The 16,030-nt window shown below is 39.5% G+C and overlaps 1 protein-coding gene across 5 annotated transcripts in view; it reads right to left on the bottom strand.

Moving 5' to 3' along the window:
- Positions 1–16,030, bottom strand: part of OSBPL9 (oxysterol binding protein like 9) — a 58,225-nt gene that overhangs the window by 25,729 nt on the left and 16,466 nt on the right. For 3 of the 5 annotated variants that reach the window (XM_085232052.1, XM_085232056.1, XM_085232054.1), the window contains exons 4-5: positions 8,274–8,350; positions 775–870 (exon numbers count right to left, since the gene is read on the bottom strand). In XM_085232052.1, coding sequence (XP_085088178.1) covers positions 775–870; positions 8,274–8,350 — 173 coding nt within the window. Of the gene's footprint in view, positions 1–774; positions 871–6,927; positions 7,273–8,273; positions 8,351–16,030 lie in introns of those variants that run through there. The other 2 variants (XM_010716126.4, XM_085232053.1) reach the window with 1 other exon arrangement.

Below are 16,030 nucleotides of genomic sequence, written 5' to 3'. Positions count from 1 at the left end.
AAGCAATCTTAAGAGCAATTTTAACCTGCTGAGTCATGGGAAAAAGAGTCATAACCGACAGCAAATACTTTGTTTTTCTCAACAGTGAGTACTGAGAGATGTGATTGTATCACTCCTCACCTTCCCCCCAACTCCTGAAATAGGTAAACTAAGTGGAAAAGACCTGTACTGGTACACAACTTTTGACACAATGTTTTTACTCAAGGACAAAACAAAAAACAGATTATCATTACTGCAACAAAGTCTGAAACTCAGTTGCAACTGTAGCTGCATTGTTGTGTATTACTTGATAAAACTCTAAAATGCCACAAGTAAGACAAAATTAAAATTAAACTTAACTAATCTCTGACATTTCCAAGAAGTTAGGCATACAAAAAGATGTTTCAGCCATTGCAAATCTTCTATATAAGCTGAAATTACTCTGATTTTCTAGCTTTAACAATCTCAAGATCTAATCTAGAAGAAACAGAACGTCGCTTTCAGCTTCTCCAGCTTTTAGCCTATTATAACTTTTAATTTTCTTAGTCCTGGGAAAAAAAATTGTTATATGCTATGAGTGCAAGAAATACAATTCTAATATCAACAGGTTTCACATATAGGAAAGGAATTTCTCCAGCACACACATTTCAGCTCAGCCAGATGAACTCTTTGCTTCCCACAATTATTAGAACACGCACAAAGCATAAAACATTACTTTTTCCCTCTGCTGAGCTTCCTTTCAGACAGACCTTGAAATCTCCACAGTGCAATAAGTACAGCAGTTTGTTAACTTACCTTCAGCTGGTCTATCAAGATCTGTAAGTAAGCGTCAGCCTCAGTAAGTTTCTTATCAAAATCATGAACGCTGGGAACAAACCCTGAATCCACACCCTGGACAGGAGAAGGAAAAAAAGAAGAAAAAAAATGGAACATTTAATTAGATGGCTTTTATGGGGAAAAAAATTAACAGCAATATGGTTTTGACTACCAACTGGCTGCTAAATGTTGCCTTGCATGCACTGTATAAACACAGGCACACAGCTGAACACATTCATCTTCTATTTGCAGCTAAATCAGTAACAGCAAATTGCTGCACACTTTCAGTGTGGGTATAACTGTAACACGGCACAGCATTTCATTACTTTTAATTGCAAAAAAAAAAAAAAAAAAATCCTTAAATAACACTAATTAAAGCTCCTTCAGAAAATATGAAGGAGAATTCAGTTTTTTTCCCCTGAAGAATGTCTTGTGATTCCACGCTCTCACATTTCAGTTAAGGAGGACAAAACCAGACTCAAGTGCATAATTGCACTTTTCACACCTGAAACCACTTTTGCCAATTACAATGCAGCTGAACTCAGTGCTTCCCAGTAAAGCACTGAACAAACGAGTGCTAAACCAATTCTTATACACAGGCTCACCTTCATACTGCAAAAATTTGCACTTCTTCCTTCTGTCTCCATAGTTCTTTACAGCTACAGTAATTCGCATCCTTTTCCTATATTTGATTTGTTACATTTCATTGCATAAATACCAACATGGACAAAATATTGCAATTAAAATGATTGCAATGAAAATGATTGCTTTCAAATTTATCTTCCTTCATAATGTAAAATTCAAAGCATGTATTTTTCAATTCAATTTTTCAATTCAAAACAAAACCACCCAGTGTAACAAGTTCACAAAAGCCACTAATGGGAATAACAAAAAATTGCTGACACTCCCTCTAACTAGAGAGGTTAAAATATACAGAAACTAAGGCTAAAACTAGATGAAACTGCTATTCCATTCCTTGTTGAAGAAGGGAGGAAGCAACCAGCACCATCATTTCAGCAGTCTACCATGCTCAGCTAAAAAATTATGGGGATAAGGTTTCATATATCAAAATTGCATTAATTGTAAAGAAAAATTTCTGCTGAGGATATGCAGCAATACAGTTTACAGTGCAAATTATCTGTATGCTGCATTAAAATGAAGATTTTTATTTTAGTTATCAGTTTAAGATTATTAACATGCAACAATCTAGTATTTATAGCAATGGCTTAAAGGTAAAATGTCATTCCTAAATTTCTTCCTCCTAACAGTAAAGGAAAACCCAACAAAAACATGAAGTGCTTCAGCTGAACAGAAATCAACACCAAATATCAAGTTAAAACTGTAACCTACTATTAGAAAGTTAAAACTTCAGTCAACACAAAGAAAATCATAAAAACCAAGTGTAGTGAATGCCATGCTGACCCTGCACTGAAGAGAAATGTAAAAGTAATTGAAAAAAAAAACAAAAAACAAACACAGGGTAGTGAAATGCAACCTCATGTACAAGCTTGCTCTTGATCTGTATAAAGGCTGTTTAGATGAAATCTAATAACCTACTGAGCAAATTTACTAGCCTATGTTATAGGACATTAGGTTCATAATTTTAAGTCCTCACATGGTTTAAAATCAGAAACCAGGAGACAAGTTACAAAATATCAAGATTAACAACAGTATGGAAAAATGCATTGCATAAACAGCAAAAAAAATTAATCAGCACTTCTAACTCACCAGTAATTTGGAGACAGGAGGCTTACAAAGAGCAGACATAAATGATATCCTTATTTCTTTGTTATGTGGTCACCCAAAGACACAGAAGAGGAAAAAGGGGACCCCACCTCCCCTCTTTTCCTTCCCCTGCCATGTAGGGAATCAGGCTTCAAAAGAAATGGGTGAGCACACTCACCTGAATGGCATTTAACTGCTCATTAAATTGGGAAACTGCATATCTGAACCAGCAATCACTTTTTTTTTTTTCTTTAATGAGAAACTTGTATTATTCATAAACTGACAAAAGAGCTGCTTGCAGAGACAGCAGAACCCCCACCCTCTTGAGGGCAGAGTTCAGAACTCCGCTGGGTTTGACCCTGGCCAAGTTTACCTAACCTAGGAGCTGGTCCTGCAGGAGAAAGGGCTTGAAGCAGGCTCTCTTCCAACTGAAGTGATGCTGTGAATAAGTATCTTCAAATCACAGAGAAGAATAGGAACTCAGGCTGTTCAGCTCTTCAAAAATATAGATTCCTAATATCAGGACTAATCCAAAGTAATTTGGGCTTTTATTTCCACTGAATAACGAGACTTAGCCATAAGTATACTTCATTTCCCTCAAATAAAGATTACTCTGTATTAACATCATCATTAAGGAACTGGCAGTTATGTTACCAGATCAAATGGCTGCAGAAGCAAGTAGTTAATAAAACTTCTAGTCTGCCTGCCTGCCACCTCCCATAACAATACACTTGGTATTTCACTCCTCCCACAGGAAATCCCACATTTAATAAACAGGCTGTAGAAAAAAAAAAAAAAAAAATAGCATTTTTTCCTCTTATTTTCCCATCTCTTCTCCATTTTCTGAGATTTCCTCTTCTGGACATACCAGAACTTTAAAGACTAGGCTGTACAGGGCACATGCCATTGCTCACATCTGTGGCAGCTCAGCAGCACTGACCCAGCCAAGGAGGGCTCTCAGATGTGAGCTGCAAGATGCCCAGAATGGGGGTGAGCAGACAGGATAGCCATCCTAGGAAAGAGTTTGCACACCAATCTGAGATTGAATAAGGAAATCCCATGCTAGGAGTCCTGCAGAATGCAGTCCTTTCAAAGGTATCCATCCTTTTTGGAGGGGGTAAATGGGAGGGCAAGAGCAAAATATAAAACAATTAAAATATACATAGCATAAGCCTCATTTTCCTTACAACACTGCTAGCACTAAAGGATTTTATATGTTGTTCCCCTGTCCTTCAAATCAGAAGTTATGCACAACACTCGTGTATTTCTGTTCAAAACTTGTCCATGCCAAGAAGTAATTCCAGCCTAATTTCAACCAGTTCTTTCAAATAGGATGGGATGAAAAAATTTTCTAACTCTCAGAAGAAGCCTAACAGAAAAAATCTAATGTATTTCTCAGTTAGGAGCCTCTGTGGAAAATGATGAAAGCAGAGAAGCAAGGGAAAAGATAGAGCAAACAGTGAAGACTTGATGAGGGTTCTTGTACAATAGCTTTCCTGGGGGAGGAAAAGAGAAAGCTGTCCAGAGCAGGATACATCTTTTCAGAGACACTTTTGCTATATCCTTCATCTAATTAGGCTTCCAAGTCCAGCAAACAATTTTGTGAGTCAGTTTAGAGGACTAAGTGTTCTGAGTTCGCTTCAGTACCTCATCAGAAACATATGCCCTGCCTACAGTGTTTGGCTTTGTGAAGGACATTGCCTGCAACAACAACTACTGATAGAAAACTGAAAAAAGGACAGAATAAGTAGTGAGCCACTAAGAAATAGTATCTTCTGGTCTTTTACTTGCAGTTGTGGCATCCACTTTCTTTTCCCTCTGCTAGATTTTCAAGCTCTATTAAAAGCTCAGAATACACCTGTCTCAATAAGAAAGTTTTATTCTATCCACTATTCTTGTTCGCAGCCTTAAGAAGTTCATCAACAAACATCTTGGATAACAGGAGGCTAAGGAAACTGTTACTAGCAACACATTTTCCCAAACACTTTACCAGCAACCAGAAACAACTCGGTTCTCCTGTTGTTTATTCCCATCCTTACTCTGCTCTTTCTTTTGAGTCAGCACAAACATTTGCCTTCCCACATAGTCAACACAATATGCAAACCGATCCGAGTTGAAACTAAGCTAGAAAACAGAGGGTTGCAGGAAAGTAATTTGAATTTTGGTCAGTTTTGATTGCAGCTCCCAGTGCAGTTCTTCTCACTATGCTGTCTCTTCCCTTCTGCTTGAGCAAGCAAGACAGGACTCCTTCCAGCAGCAGCACCAGCAAATACTAGTGAAGCCATGGCATAGCTCCTAATATTTAAGCCCGTTATCGTCCTTCTCATCAGCTATCACAGATCCACTTCTTAGAACATACTTTTCTTACCCTATTTGCTACTTATGAGGTAAATATCTCAGTGTAATTATGGAGATATCAAGCAATCAAGAGAACTTTAAAAATTCCATTCTCTGTAGCAACTCTTCACCCAGTAAATACAGTTCCTTTGTCACTTCAGAGTTCATTGGCAAATCAGGTAGAGGCTGGAACAGCCTGGGGCTTCACCTCAAGGATTTTCCTAAGTTTGGATATGAAGGCCTTCATAGCTTGCAAGTATTGTGGTACTCTCTAATGTGGATTATTTCTGTCATTATCTGGCTTTTGCATGAACAGTCAGGCAGTTACTAGATGCTTTAGCAGTACTAGAATGGTGAAGGGGAAAAGTACATCTCAAAGCGTGGGTTTTAAGGCAAGAGTAAGCAGGAAGGTTTGAGCTAATGGGAGAAGAAAAAGAAAAAAAGCTCATCCCTCCAGCTCAGGAGGGCATTATGGACAGGATCTTAACACTACCAAGATAAATGCAGACATGATCAGCCTTTTACGATGCTTAATTTTATTCACTTTTTTTTCCTAAATTCTCTTCCTGGATTCTTTTAAACAAAGCTCCTGGTGGTTTTTTTGTTGTTTTTGTTTCTTCACAGTAGATGGATATTTTAACAGTGTCCCTGCACTTTTCAAATCAAGAAAGAATGAACCATGTTATTACGATACCGAGAGACATGAACTATTTGAAGTAGTTTTAATATGGGAGAACTCTAGAAGCAAGAAGCACCTGCAGCACTACTGTGCCACTTGGAAAACTAAAGAGCAGGACCTCTGTACTGAACAAAAAGACCTGAAGCACTTCCTTCTTGAATGGAACCAGTGGTTGTCATCAATTCTGGTGAGGAACAAAAAATCTGAAACAAGTTATCATCCCCCTACCTCTGCCCAGACAAAGAAGGAAACCGAGCCACAACCTGTCTTCACCTCAGATGCACTCTTCCCCTGATCGCTTGTGGGTGTGAAGCAACTGATGTGCTGCCACTGCACAGCCACTGATGGGGTAATGGTCAGTGCAGGATCTGTGAGCAGTATGGGAAAAGCACAGGGGGATTTCAACATTATCACACCATCTGCTGTGGTCTTCTCAATAGACCTCAAGAACTATGAATAACTTACTTTTAATATAAGGAAATACAAAGCAAGGAAAACAACAGACTTCAGCTTCAAAATTGAGACAAAAATAGATTGCAAGTGTATATGAAATGTTTCCTTCCCATTTTTATTTCATTTGGTACCATATTACTGTTAGCCCTCCGGATAGCAAACGTCACTGTGTTCATTTCTACGTATTTATGACTCAGTTCTTCCCAGTTCCTTGACCATTGCTCATTATCACAAGTTTTTTCAAGTGTTTCAAAACCATTCTAAAGACTGAAAAACAACACAGGACATTGAGGCCAAATGAAGCCTGCAAGCTTACACTAGAGCAGGGAGCACCCAGGCACCGCTGCAGCTCTCCACCTCACACCAGTTCCCTGCACTTCGCCAATCAGCCTTGCACACACAGACTGCCTCCTTTCAGCAAACTTTCCCATGCCTAGCAGGTGTCTGCTTCGTGCTAAAAATGAACTTAACCAGAGTTAAAGATTTGTTTTCTGTACCTGAACACTCCAGACCAAGCAGAGTGTTCTTCACAAAATACTGGAAGCTGCATGAAAGTTTGATGAAGGAATCAAGAGAGGTATATAACGGGGGCAAAAATAGATGGACTTTTTGTAACTATTTGCACAGTGGAGCGATACATTTTTCTGCCTGTGCCACCTAAGAAAACACTTTTACAAAAAATCCTCTGTAACGGCATCTAAGCCCGGTAACTGCGGAGCCAACAACCCCTCCTCGAACAATTAATTTGTCTTTATCGTCCAAATAAGAGAAAGTGAAAGAACCGGGGAAGCCCACCGGCATTCGGGTGGAGAACCCGGACACGGCCGGAGAACACCGGCGCTGCCCTCGGGGCGGAGTCGGCTTCCAGCCAGGAAGGACTCGGTCCCGCCGGCCCCCGGCATCCTCTCCGCGCGGCCCCGCTCCCCGCCCGTACTCACACCGGCCATCCCTCGGCGCGCAGCAGTCACACGAGCGGCGCGAGGCGGCGGGGCTGGCGCGGCGCCCGGCCCGACAGCGCCGCCTCCGGCAGGGCGGGAAAACAACTCCGCGTGCCGCGGCCTCGGCCCCGCCGTCCGCATGACGGGAACAGCGGGCGCGGGTTGGCTGGTTGGCTGCCCGCCGGGGCCGCCCCGCCCCGTGGGAATGGCGGACGTCGCGGCGCGGGTGGGGCTGTAGCGGGGGCTCGTCCTGTGTCGGCTTCTATAGCCGGCATATTGGAAAAGGTTCTTGAAAATGAACGGCGAACGCAGTACTGTGGCCCGTGACATTCTACTCTCAGTGCTGAATTTATCTCAGGGGCTGAAGATGTCTCTTATTAGTCACAGATTTTATTTACTCCCTCAAATATTACTAGGTAAAGTAATAATTTAGTTGTTTGTGGTCTTTTAAGGAACACGAAAAGCTGCTTTAGGCAAAAACAAAAAACAAACAAAAAAAAAAAACAAAAAAAAAACTTGCCAACCACTTCTTAGCAGGAAATTAAACTGACTGAGAAAACACAAGTGGGATCAATTCAGGCTCGCTCTAATTCTTCAATTTGAGTAAATGTCACATAAATCAGTCTTTATAAGCTCCTTCCCTTTTTGTGATATCAAGGATTTTATTATGTTTATACTCTCTCACTGTACTCAAAACATTCTAAACCTTTATTCAGTACAAATGCAAATACCTCCTTTGTATTTCTACACTGTCAAACCAGGTATGAGAAAATCCCTCCCTGAAGTCTGGGTTTCTGAGGGAATACTGAGTACTGAGATGTACTCAGGTGTAGGACGGTGCTGAGAAACCACCCTCTGCCCACCATCCATTCTCAAAACCGGAGACTTACCAACATCCAGCTAGTACAGTGGACTCAAACAGAAGTACCATTCTTGCTATTCATACAGAGGTTCAGTGTTACTGCTCTAATTTCAAAATGAGATGGCACACAAACATACATCAGTCTTCCAGATGTCTCATTCTGCTTGACTCAGAAAGGACCAACTCTCAGTTTTTAAAAAAAAAAAAAAAAAAGAACTAAGTGTGTGACTATCAGTCTGGAACCAATTAAAATACCAACTAATGAAGAGAAGTTTCATGCTGACTTTTCACAATGGTAAGACAAGAAGACAGTAATGGGAAGATTAGAAGCTGATCTCTGGTACTTACACTGATATCTTACTGTGTCTGACAGCACAGGCCATAGAACAAGTAGATGTGCAAGATCTGGTTGATATTAGCAGTCATACCACTGTACTTTGTTGTTCTGAGAAGTAAAAAAAGTAAGAGCGAAAGTGAAACTTGCCTGCAGCTGGAGGGTATGGCGGAGAATGGTGTCCTCTAAAGCGTGAATCCACTTCTCCCTTTCATCAGCATCTCGAGCTGAAAAAATGAGTCAAAAGATATTGTTAAGTTACATGGAGTCTTATGTACTAAAAGCCATAAGCAAACAGCTCTGATGTTCTCACTAAATATGGAAACAAAACTATAATATTTATCTTAAGTTATCAAGGACATAATTCCACAGTTTTCTTAATATCCTGTTTATTTTTCCATGGTTACAGCTCCGTAACATTACTGTGCTCATCTGCGTTAATGGAGAGATGTTTTAAGTAACCATGCAGGCAAAAAAAAAAAAAAAAAAATCTATGCTTTGTAGAAATTTTTTTCTCCGTACTATTAATATTCTCAGTTCCTGCTTAAGTTAAGAATTTATTATTCCTTTTCTTATGAATTTAAGTTTGTTTACAACTGATTATCTTAATTCACGCCACTTTTTCTAATATTCCTTTAATAGCAATAACAATTGAGGCTGATTTAGATGCAAGAATGTTCAGGTATGTAGATGTTTGACAGCATCACAGTGCACTTCGGTGAGGCTTTGCATGCACGAGACTCTTGTAAGCATAACTTCTGTCAGGGCTGCAGTTCTCTTTACAAATATTTGGTTTGGGTTTCTCAATCAAAAAGTACCCATCAGAAAGATATGCTTATAAAGAATGACTTAACACCGTGGGAGCAGAGGGGACAAAATGGCCGTGTTACTGCATCACTGACACCAGGAGTGTTTCTTCAGTGTCATCATTACTTACAATGGAGAAATGACTTGTTATATAAACAAACCTATTTTAATCTGAGCCCATTTTAAAGAGGTGCGTGCTTTTCTGCTCAACAGATACATATATATATATAAAGAAAGAACAACTTAAATATAATAATATTACATGAGTGATTCTGCTTTATTTCTGTTTCAGAGATTATTTGTCCCTTGTCCATCTTCAGGGACATACACAGGAAGAAAGTCTGCACAGACACTTCCTCAATTAATTAAATCATTTTACATTTTCTTAGTTACAAGGAACCTGTACTGAGTTATCCATTAAAATTCTGTGCCAGCATGCACTCAGTAACTTTGAGCCTTGAAGAACAAAGAATAATCTGGAGTGTATCTATACAGACATGTATAAATCCAGATATGACATCTTCACTTTGCTGGTCTCAAAGAGCTCCTTGCTGTGCTGGAAGAGCATTTAAAAAGTTGAGGAGCAGAGTAAGCAGACACAAGGTGCATTAAAAAAAGAATCCTAAGGCTTTATGTAGACAGTAGATACACTGGCCCCTGTACAGATTCCAGATAACTACAGGAATAGTTACTGGCAGTTGTTTCTCATTCCTCATGCAAGTGGAAGGTGCTTACAAGAAACAGAAGTCTGCTAAAAGCAAGGGAAGCTGAAGTGAGCTAGCACCTATTATACAGCCGAGAACTAAGATTCCTGACTTATTTGTTATGAAGGTTAGAAAAAATATCCCTACGTTGTTATATTGAAATATACTCTCCAGCCTCAGAATGCTATTTTCAGTCTCCCCGTTCTCATCATTCTGCATCCATTGCTTTAATTCTTCAGAATTCTGCAGCCCAAACCCACCCATGCTCAATAGCACCATCGGTCTTCCAAATATCTAAAATAAAAACTCCTTTGAAAAAAATATTTATTACTTTCTCTCAGGTACATTTTCCTCCAATGTTAACTGAAATTGCTATTTGCTTCTTTGGCTCTCCTTAGCAAGAGCAGACCCCTTAGCCTGCTTTTTGCCAAATTTTCGAATGCCTGTTCTATGTGGCAGTGGTTGACGTATTTCAGCCTATGCAAGGATTCTCAGGCTTGCTTTCTTCACTGTTGTTTGTGTTTTTCACATAACTGTCTCCTGGTCCTAAAGAACACCTTATTAGACAACCGTGGCACAAGTCATTGGACCAGACTGGTACGTAATTCACAAATTACGTGATACAACAATCCTGTGTTCATGCTTTTTTGCAGAGACTATTTTAACTGAAAAAGGAACAATTAAGCTGCGGACCAGTGAATTAATCTTTGTGTTGCAGCAGACTTCCTATGACCTTCCAGACTGCCAGCAAAGGAGGTCACTGTATTAGTTAAACACTAATCTCAATACACAGTGGCCCATTAATAAAGGTTATCACATTTGGACTTGTGTATCAAGTGCTGTACTCACAGAACAGAGAAGGCTTACAGCAACAGGGAAGACCTAAAAACCAACTATTCAGTCTAGCTCAAAAGCTGAACTCTTTCCCATGCTTATAAATAAACAGAACTTTCAGAGGTTCTATTCCTTGGATAGCCCATCTTACAGCTGTTTTTGCCACGGCTCAGCTGAAAGAAAAAAAAAAACAAGCTATATTTTTTTCCTCATATACGAGAAATGACAACGCTATAGCATAGCATGATCAATCTGTAGGTAAAGAGCACAAATCTCATCAGCCTTACTACTAAGACAGTGTCTCTGTCATAAAAACCCAGAAATATCGCCATGAGAAGACAGCTTACTGCACATAAAGATGCAGTACTCTAACCATGTCAGCATTTTCTGATCAGGACCTTACTTTCAGACCATTTCTCACCATTAAGGGATACTTCCAGCTCTCCTCTATACACACTTTAAAAAAAAAAAAAAAAAATCATGGAAAAGCAGTAGGTTACAGATTTTATTAAAGCAAGCTGCAAGAGAAGTTACATTAAATCTCATCAAAATGGCTGCTGTGAGATTAGGTGCAAGTAAAAGCTCCCTAATGGTAAAAGCAATTTAGAACTGAACAGCTGCCAAAAGATCCCTGATGAAAAAAAAAAAAAATAAAAAAATAAAAATCAATGGGAACATTCAAAAAAGAGATTAGCTAACATACTCAGAAACAATTTATGGGAAAAATCTGCACACAATGGTCAGAGATCGTTATCCATCTATCTGTAGGAAAAGCTGGCTATTCGTTGCATTTTACTTTGGAAAAAATAAAAATAAAAATACTCCCAATATTTTTTCAGCTAAAAAGATTGTGATGCACACTATGTAGCACTTGCTCTGCTCCAGTAAATGCTGGAGGATTTCTTCAGCTGGCAGGAGACTCACCCTGCTCCTTAATCTTCATCCCTTAGTGTTCCTGTCACAAGCACCCTGAAGTCAGCCTGACCTTTGTCATGCTTTGACCAGGCTCCATTTTAAAGTTAGTACCACTCCCCTCTGCTCCAGTTCTTATGGGAAATATTACTCCAGAATTTCTTTCTGCCAACATATTTGGGATAAGGCAATTAGTATCAGGACCAGGGAATGTCACCAGTATCTATGCATCTCTAAATGTGGAAGAACAATGTCTGGTTCCTCTTCACAACAGCTCTGACAAAGAGATGAAGGGTAGGGAACAAGAGAGAGAGACTTGAGTTGCTTTCCCTAAGCTGATTCTAGCTAGGCTGACAGTTACAAAATCAAACAAGGAACACTATATCTAAATGAGAACTCTTTGGCATTTAAAAGCCATAGAGGTGTTCAGCTGCTGAAAGGTGACTGAAATGCTATTACACTAACTGGAAACAGCAATGAAACAGAGGAGCCCACATCACTGTATGAATATGCACTGTGGCCTTAGCCCAATGGGTAAACACAGTAGTTACCTTGTCAGCCAAATATGAATGGTATTGGGCATCAGCTACCCACCAAAATATGTGTAATATCTGCAGCAGAGAGAACAAAACCAGTCCCTGTGTTCTTCTCCATTTTAAATGCAAGCATCATTACCTCAGTTTTTACTGTAATCTGCCAGTGAACATCTGCTAATGGAAGCAGCTAAATCCACACAGCGATTCATTCACTGCTGTGTGCAAGAGGCAGGAATCACTGAACGCCTGAAACACTGCAAATTTACTATGATTGTGTCAGTTAGCTCCTGTTACATTTTTCTATTAGAACTAGAACTTAGAAGAGAAATTACAATTTGTTCCCTTATGCTTAACCTTTCAATCCTTTGAGTCTGCAGCACATCCTTCGAAAGTTACCTGCATAATTCATTGCGACATCTCAGGCATGTCAGACAGCAGCTGGGTCCTTAAAGCAACCACAGCCCTATTTGTGACCTGTAGGAGAAGCATGCTTAACCAGTATGCAAGCTCAGTGCAGTGAGATTTAGGATGATAATAATATTTGTACAAACTGTATGTCTTGTGATTCCACTTAAAAGCACTAAAGATGAGAATTATGGCTTCTGCTGAGGGCCTTCTATCGTTCAGAAAAAGGATGCTTCACAAAGCCCAAAATAAGCTCTTATATCTCTGAATCTCCCAAACTGCCAGGCAGGATATGACAGGGGTTTAAAAAAGAAATCTATATTATGAGGAAAAGGTGGCACATGAAATGCTCTCAGCCTTTATAATATATAATTTCCCAAATACAGAATAAACGTTGCAATTTAGAGTTCCTGTATTTGCCTTGTTGTGTAGAAGTTGTATGTGTTCAACCAAATGCTAAAGTACAACGTAACGCATTGCTTTTTCTGGCCTAAGCTTGATAGCATCTAAAGATTAGATATAAGCAAGTTTGACAACTCTCCACAATACGTGCTTCCCAGCAGCATTTCTAGGTCATGCACAGCAGTACTTGGAACAGTGAAAATACAAAACACCACCTCAGAATCAGCAAGCTGGTGCTTTTTGTTTTCCTGTGTGTGTCTGCATGGGCATCAGGATGAAAAAAAAAAAGCCTCAAGATTTAGTTATAAAAACACAAGGTTATTTATAAATATACCATACTGTCTCCGAGAGAAATGCATACTTTATTTTCATTCACTGTGACCTACTTACAGGCAGAACTCAGTGAAAAAAAAAAAAAAAGTCTATTACATCCAGAGTCAATAGAGTCAATTATGCAGTCTTTAATTCAGACAAAACTTCCACTGATTTTGACACAAAAATCCCATATTGTCTCACCCGAGGTCAGAAGTAATGCGGTAGCCTTTACACAAAAATGTCCAGATGACAAACATGAGATTCTTCCTATACTGAGATCAATAGGATTTTTACCACCAATCTCAATTGAGAGATTTTATCAGTAGTGCCCAATAACGCGGAAAAGTCACACTTCACAGCCAATGTCAAAGGGCTGTTCTGTGGTTAACTAAGCGGCTTTTTGAAGTCACCGAGGGCCTTTTAAACCATAGAAAGACACAAGATAGAGCAGGGTTCCTTACAAACATACCAAAATACCATCATTTCATTGCTTATATGTATCCTTCTAACACACACACAGTTTCCACACCTATCAGGAGGTTGAACACAATCTCAGTGCCTTATTCCCTCTGTATAATTTTGGAGCTGTCACAATCATTCTTTCCCCTTCTCCTAGTCCTCCTGATGCCATTCTCCATCCATTCATAGAAACCAACCCTCCTTTTGTTCTCCCTCTGAAGACTCCAGTGCAGTTAGTATAGATAAACAAAGTCTAATCTTGTCCAAAGAAAAAGCACCAAATGGTCTCCTGTGCGCAATGTATTAAGCAGCTTTATCTGTGATCCTAAGAAATCAGTTAAAATGCTGCTTCACTGTTACCTCATTACAACTTCCCCATTGCTTCACTGTCATTTGGAATCAAATTTACAGGTTGCTTTTTGAGTGAGCTCTATAATCAGTGCATAAATGCAGCCTCGGGCAGAAACTTTTGTGACAAAGACAATCTATGATCAGGAAGCTATTGGTTCTCTCTGGGAATTCACAGACAATCTGTAATGTACTAATCAAGCATTTTTCAATGTGAGACAACCTGCAGGCACCTGTGTTTTCACCACGAAGTGTCAATTCCAAGTGTCAAACCTGGAATTTCTTGTTAAAACAGAAGAAAATGTTGAACTTCTTAGTATCTCTCTGTCCTTATGAAACCTTTCCTGACTATCTCTCCCCCATTCCTCACACTCACAAAGCTCCTTTTCAAAACAGCTGCTACGTATCATACCTTGAATTCAGATAATAGATTCCAACTGGTTCCAAAAGTAAAAACCAACAAATACATAAATACAATAAATAAAACAACGTGCCACACATACAGATACTGTTTCAAAGTATTTTCTCCTTTGTTACTCCCAATTTTCACATGAATTTCAAAATTTTCCACCATGAAAACTGAGTGCAGGCAGCTCCATCTAAGATGGTAAATTCATGGTAAGATAAGAAAATGATTTCAACAGTGAACAACTGTAATACAGGATGCTGAGGGTGCAAAAAGGAATGGCATGAAACAGTAAAAGCAGAGCCAGGCACCATTCCCTGCACTTTGGTCACAAGTTCTGACTTCCCAAAATGTTACTAAAGAATTTAGTAAGAAAAAAAAAAACAAACAACCAGAGCGAATAGAGAGGATGTCAGAAAAATCATACAGCAAAAGCTAAACCTACTTCTGGTTCTCAGGAGAATTTTTGCAGTTCTGCCAAACAGAGGAGGATTATTTCAGCCTCAGAATGCTGTGTAGCACAGACCTTGTCAGGTTCAGAAAGCAGAGCTATTCTATCACGAGAACAGAGGACAGATAGCTCAGTTCTGCTGTAAAAGTACGAAGAGACAAGTCTGGAAATTTTGCCCTTACGTAGCTGCTCTTCCCCTTAACTAAAATAGCACTGTTAAGCAAAGAACAAAGAGGGATTTGCTGTTTCAGCATCACCAGAACCCCCAAAAAGCCCTGAAAAATGGTAGGTCAGGATAAATGATGCAGTCATAACAGACACAAAAATCACTGAGGAAACCAGCACACAAGATTTTACTCCAAAATCCCTTGGCAGGCTTTTTTCCATATCAGATAAAATTTAAAAAGCTCTCAAGATTTTTCAGAGGTAAGGCTGCAATTCATGAAGTGTCATTTAAATGTGGTAATGTGATGGACTGAACTGCCTTCTTACACCACAGGGGCAAGTTTCTGTACTTCCTGTGGTGGACAATGGTAAAGTTTTACAAGAAGCTATAAATACTGAGCATTTCCCCAAGCAGTACTGAAATACAGATCTAAAGCTACTATACTTAATTTTGACAGCTTAACACAAATACAATCCCAAATTCTGACACTGCTCAGCAGCTAAGGCCTTTGTGGGCCCTGGGATATCCTTGGTAAATGCTGTATCACATGTTAACAAAAGTTCCCTGCATTTACAGCACTACCTTTTGCTGTGTATATCCTCCCTCTTTTCTCAGCTGGGATGCTATGTATAATGCATCACCAAAATAAACTAGAAACTGTGTCAGGATGGGGAAGAAGGGAAAAATATCTACCTTTACCAGCTGACAGGACTCACATAATGGATAATCAGCTGCACAGCAACGTTCCTGCTTCCTCTCTCAGATTACTTTTGTGGCAGGAATAGGAAAGGAGAGACAAAAGCTAAAGCAAAATCATCTCAGATTAATGCACTGAACTGCTCCCATCTTTCAATTCTTTATTACACACACAAAACAGTGCAGGACTTGTTTGCCTTCCAAGGAGGTGTGCTGTAAAAATAAGAGCTGAGTTTTCAGGTAGGAGTTTAGAAATCTGAATTCTTGTTTCTGAATATAATGTATGCTTAGTGAAGTAATTCAATACAAATAAAGCTGTGATTGGTTCAGGTTAGAGAGCAATTTGAACATCAAGAAGGCAAGAACACACTTGCCAAACTATCTTGAACTCTTGAATTCAAGTCATGAGCATCCCTGTGAGCAGAAAGAGCAGCAGTGATATGAAGGACAGAAGAACTTACTTTCC

The sequence above is a fragment of the Meleagris gallopavo genome, chromosome 10 (assembly GCF_905368555.1).
Source record: "Meleagris gallopavo chromosome 10, MGAL_WU_HG_1.1, whole genome shotgun sequence".
Classification (NCBI taxonomy): Eukaryota; Metazoa; Chordata; class Aves; order Galliformes; family Phasianidae; genus Meleagris; species Meleagris gallopavo.
The sequence above is the reverse complement of the archived record's forward strand: the minus strand, read 5'-3'. Positions and strand labels throughout refer to the sequence as shown.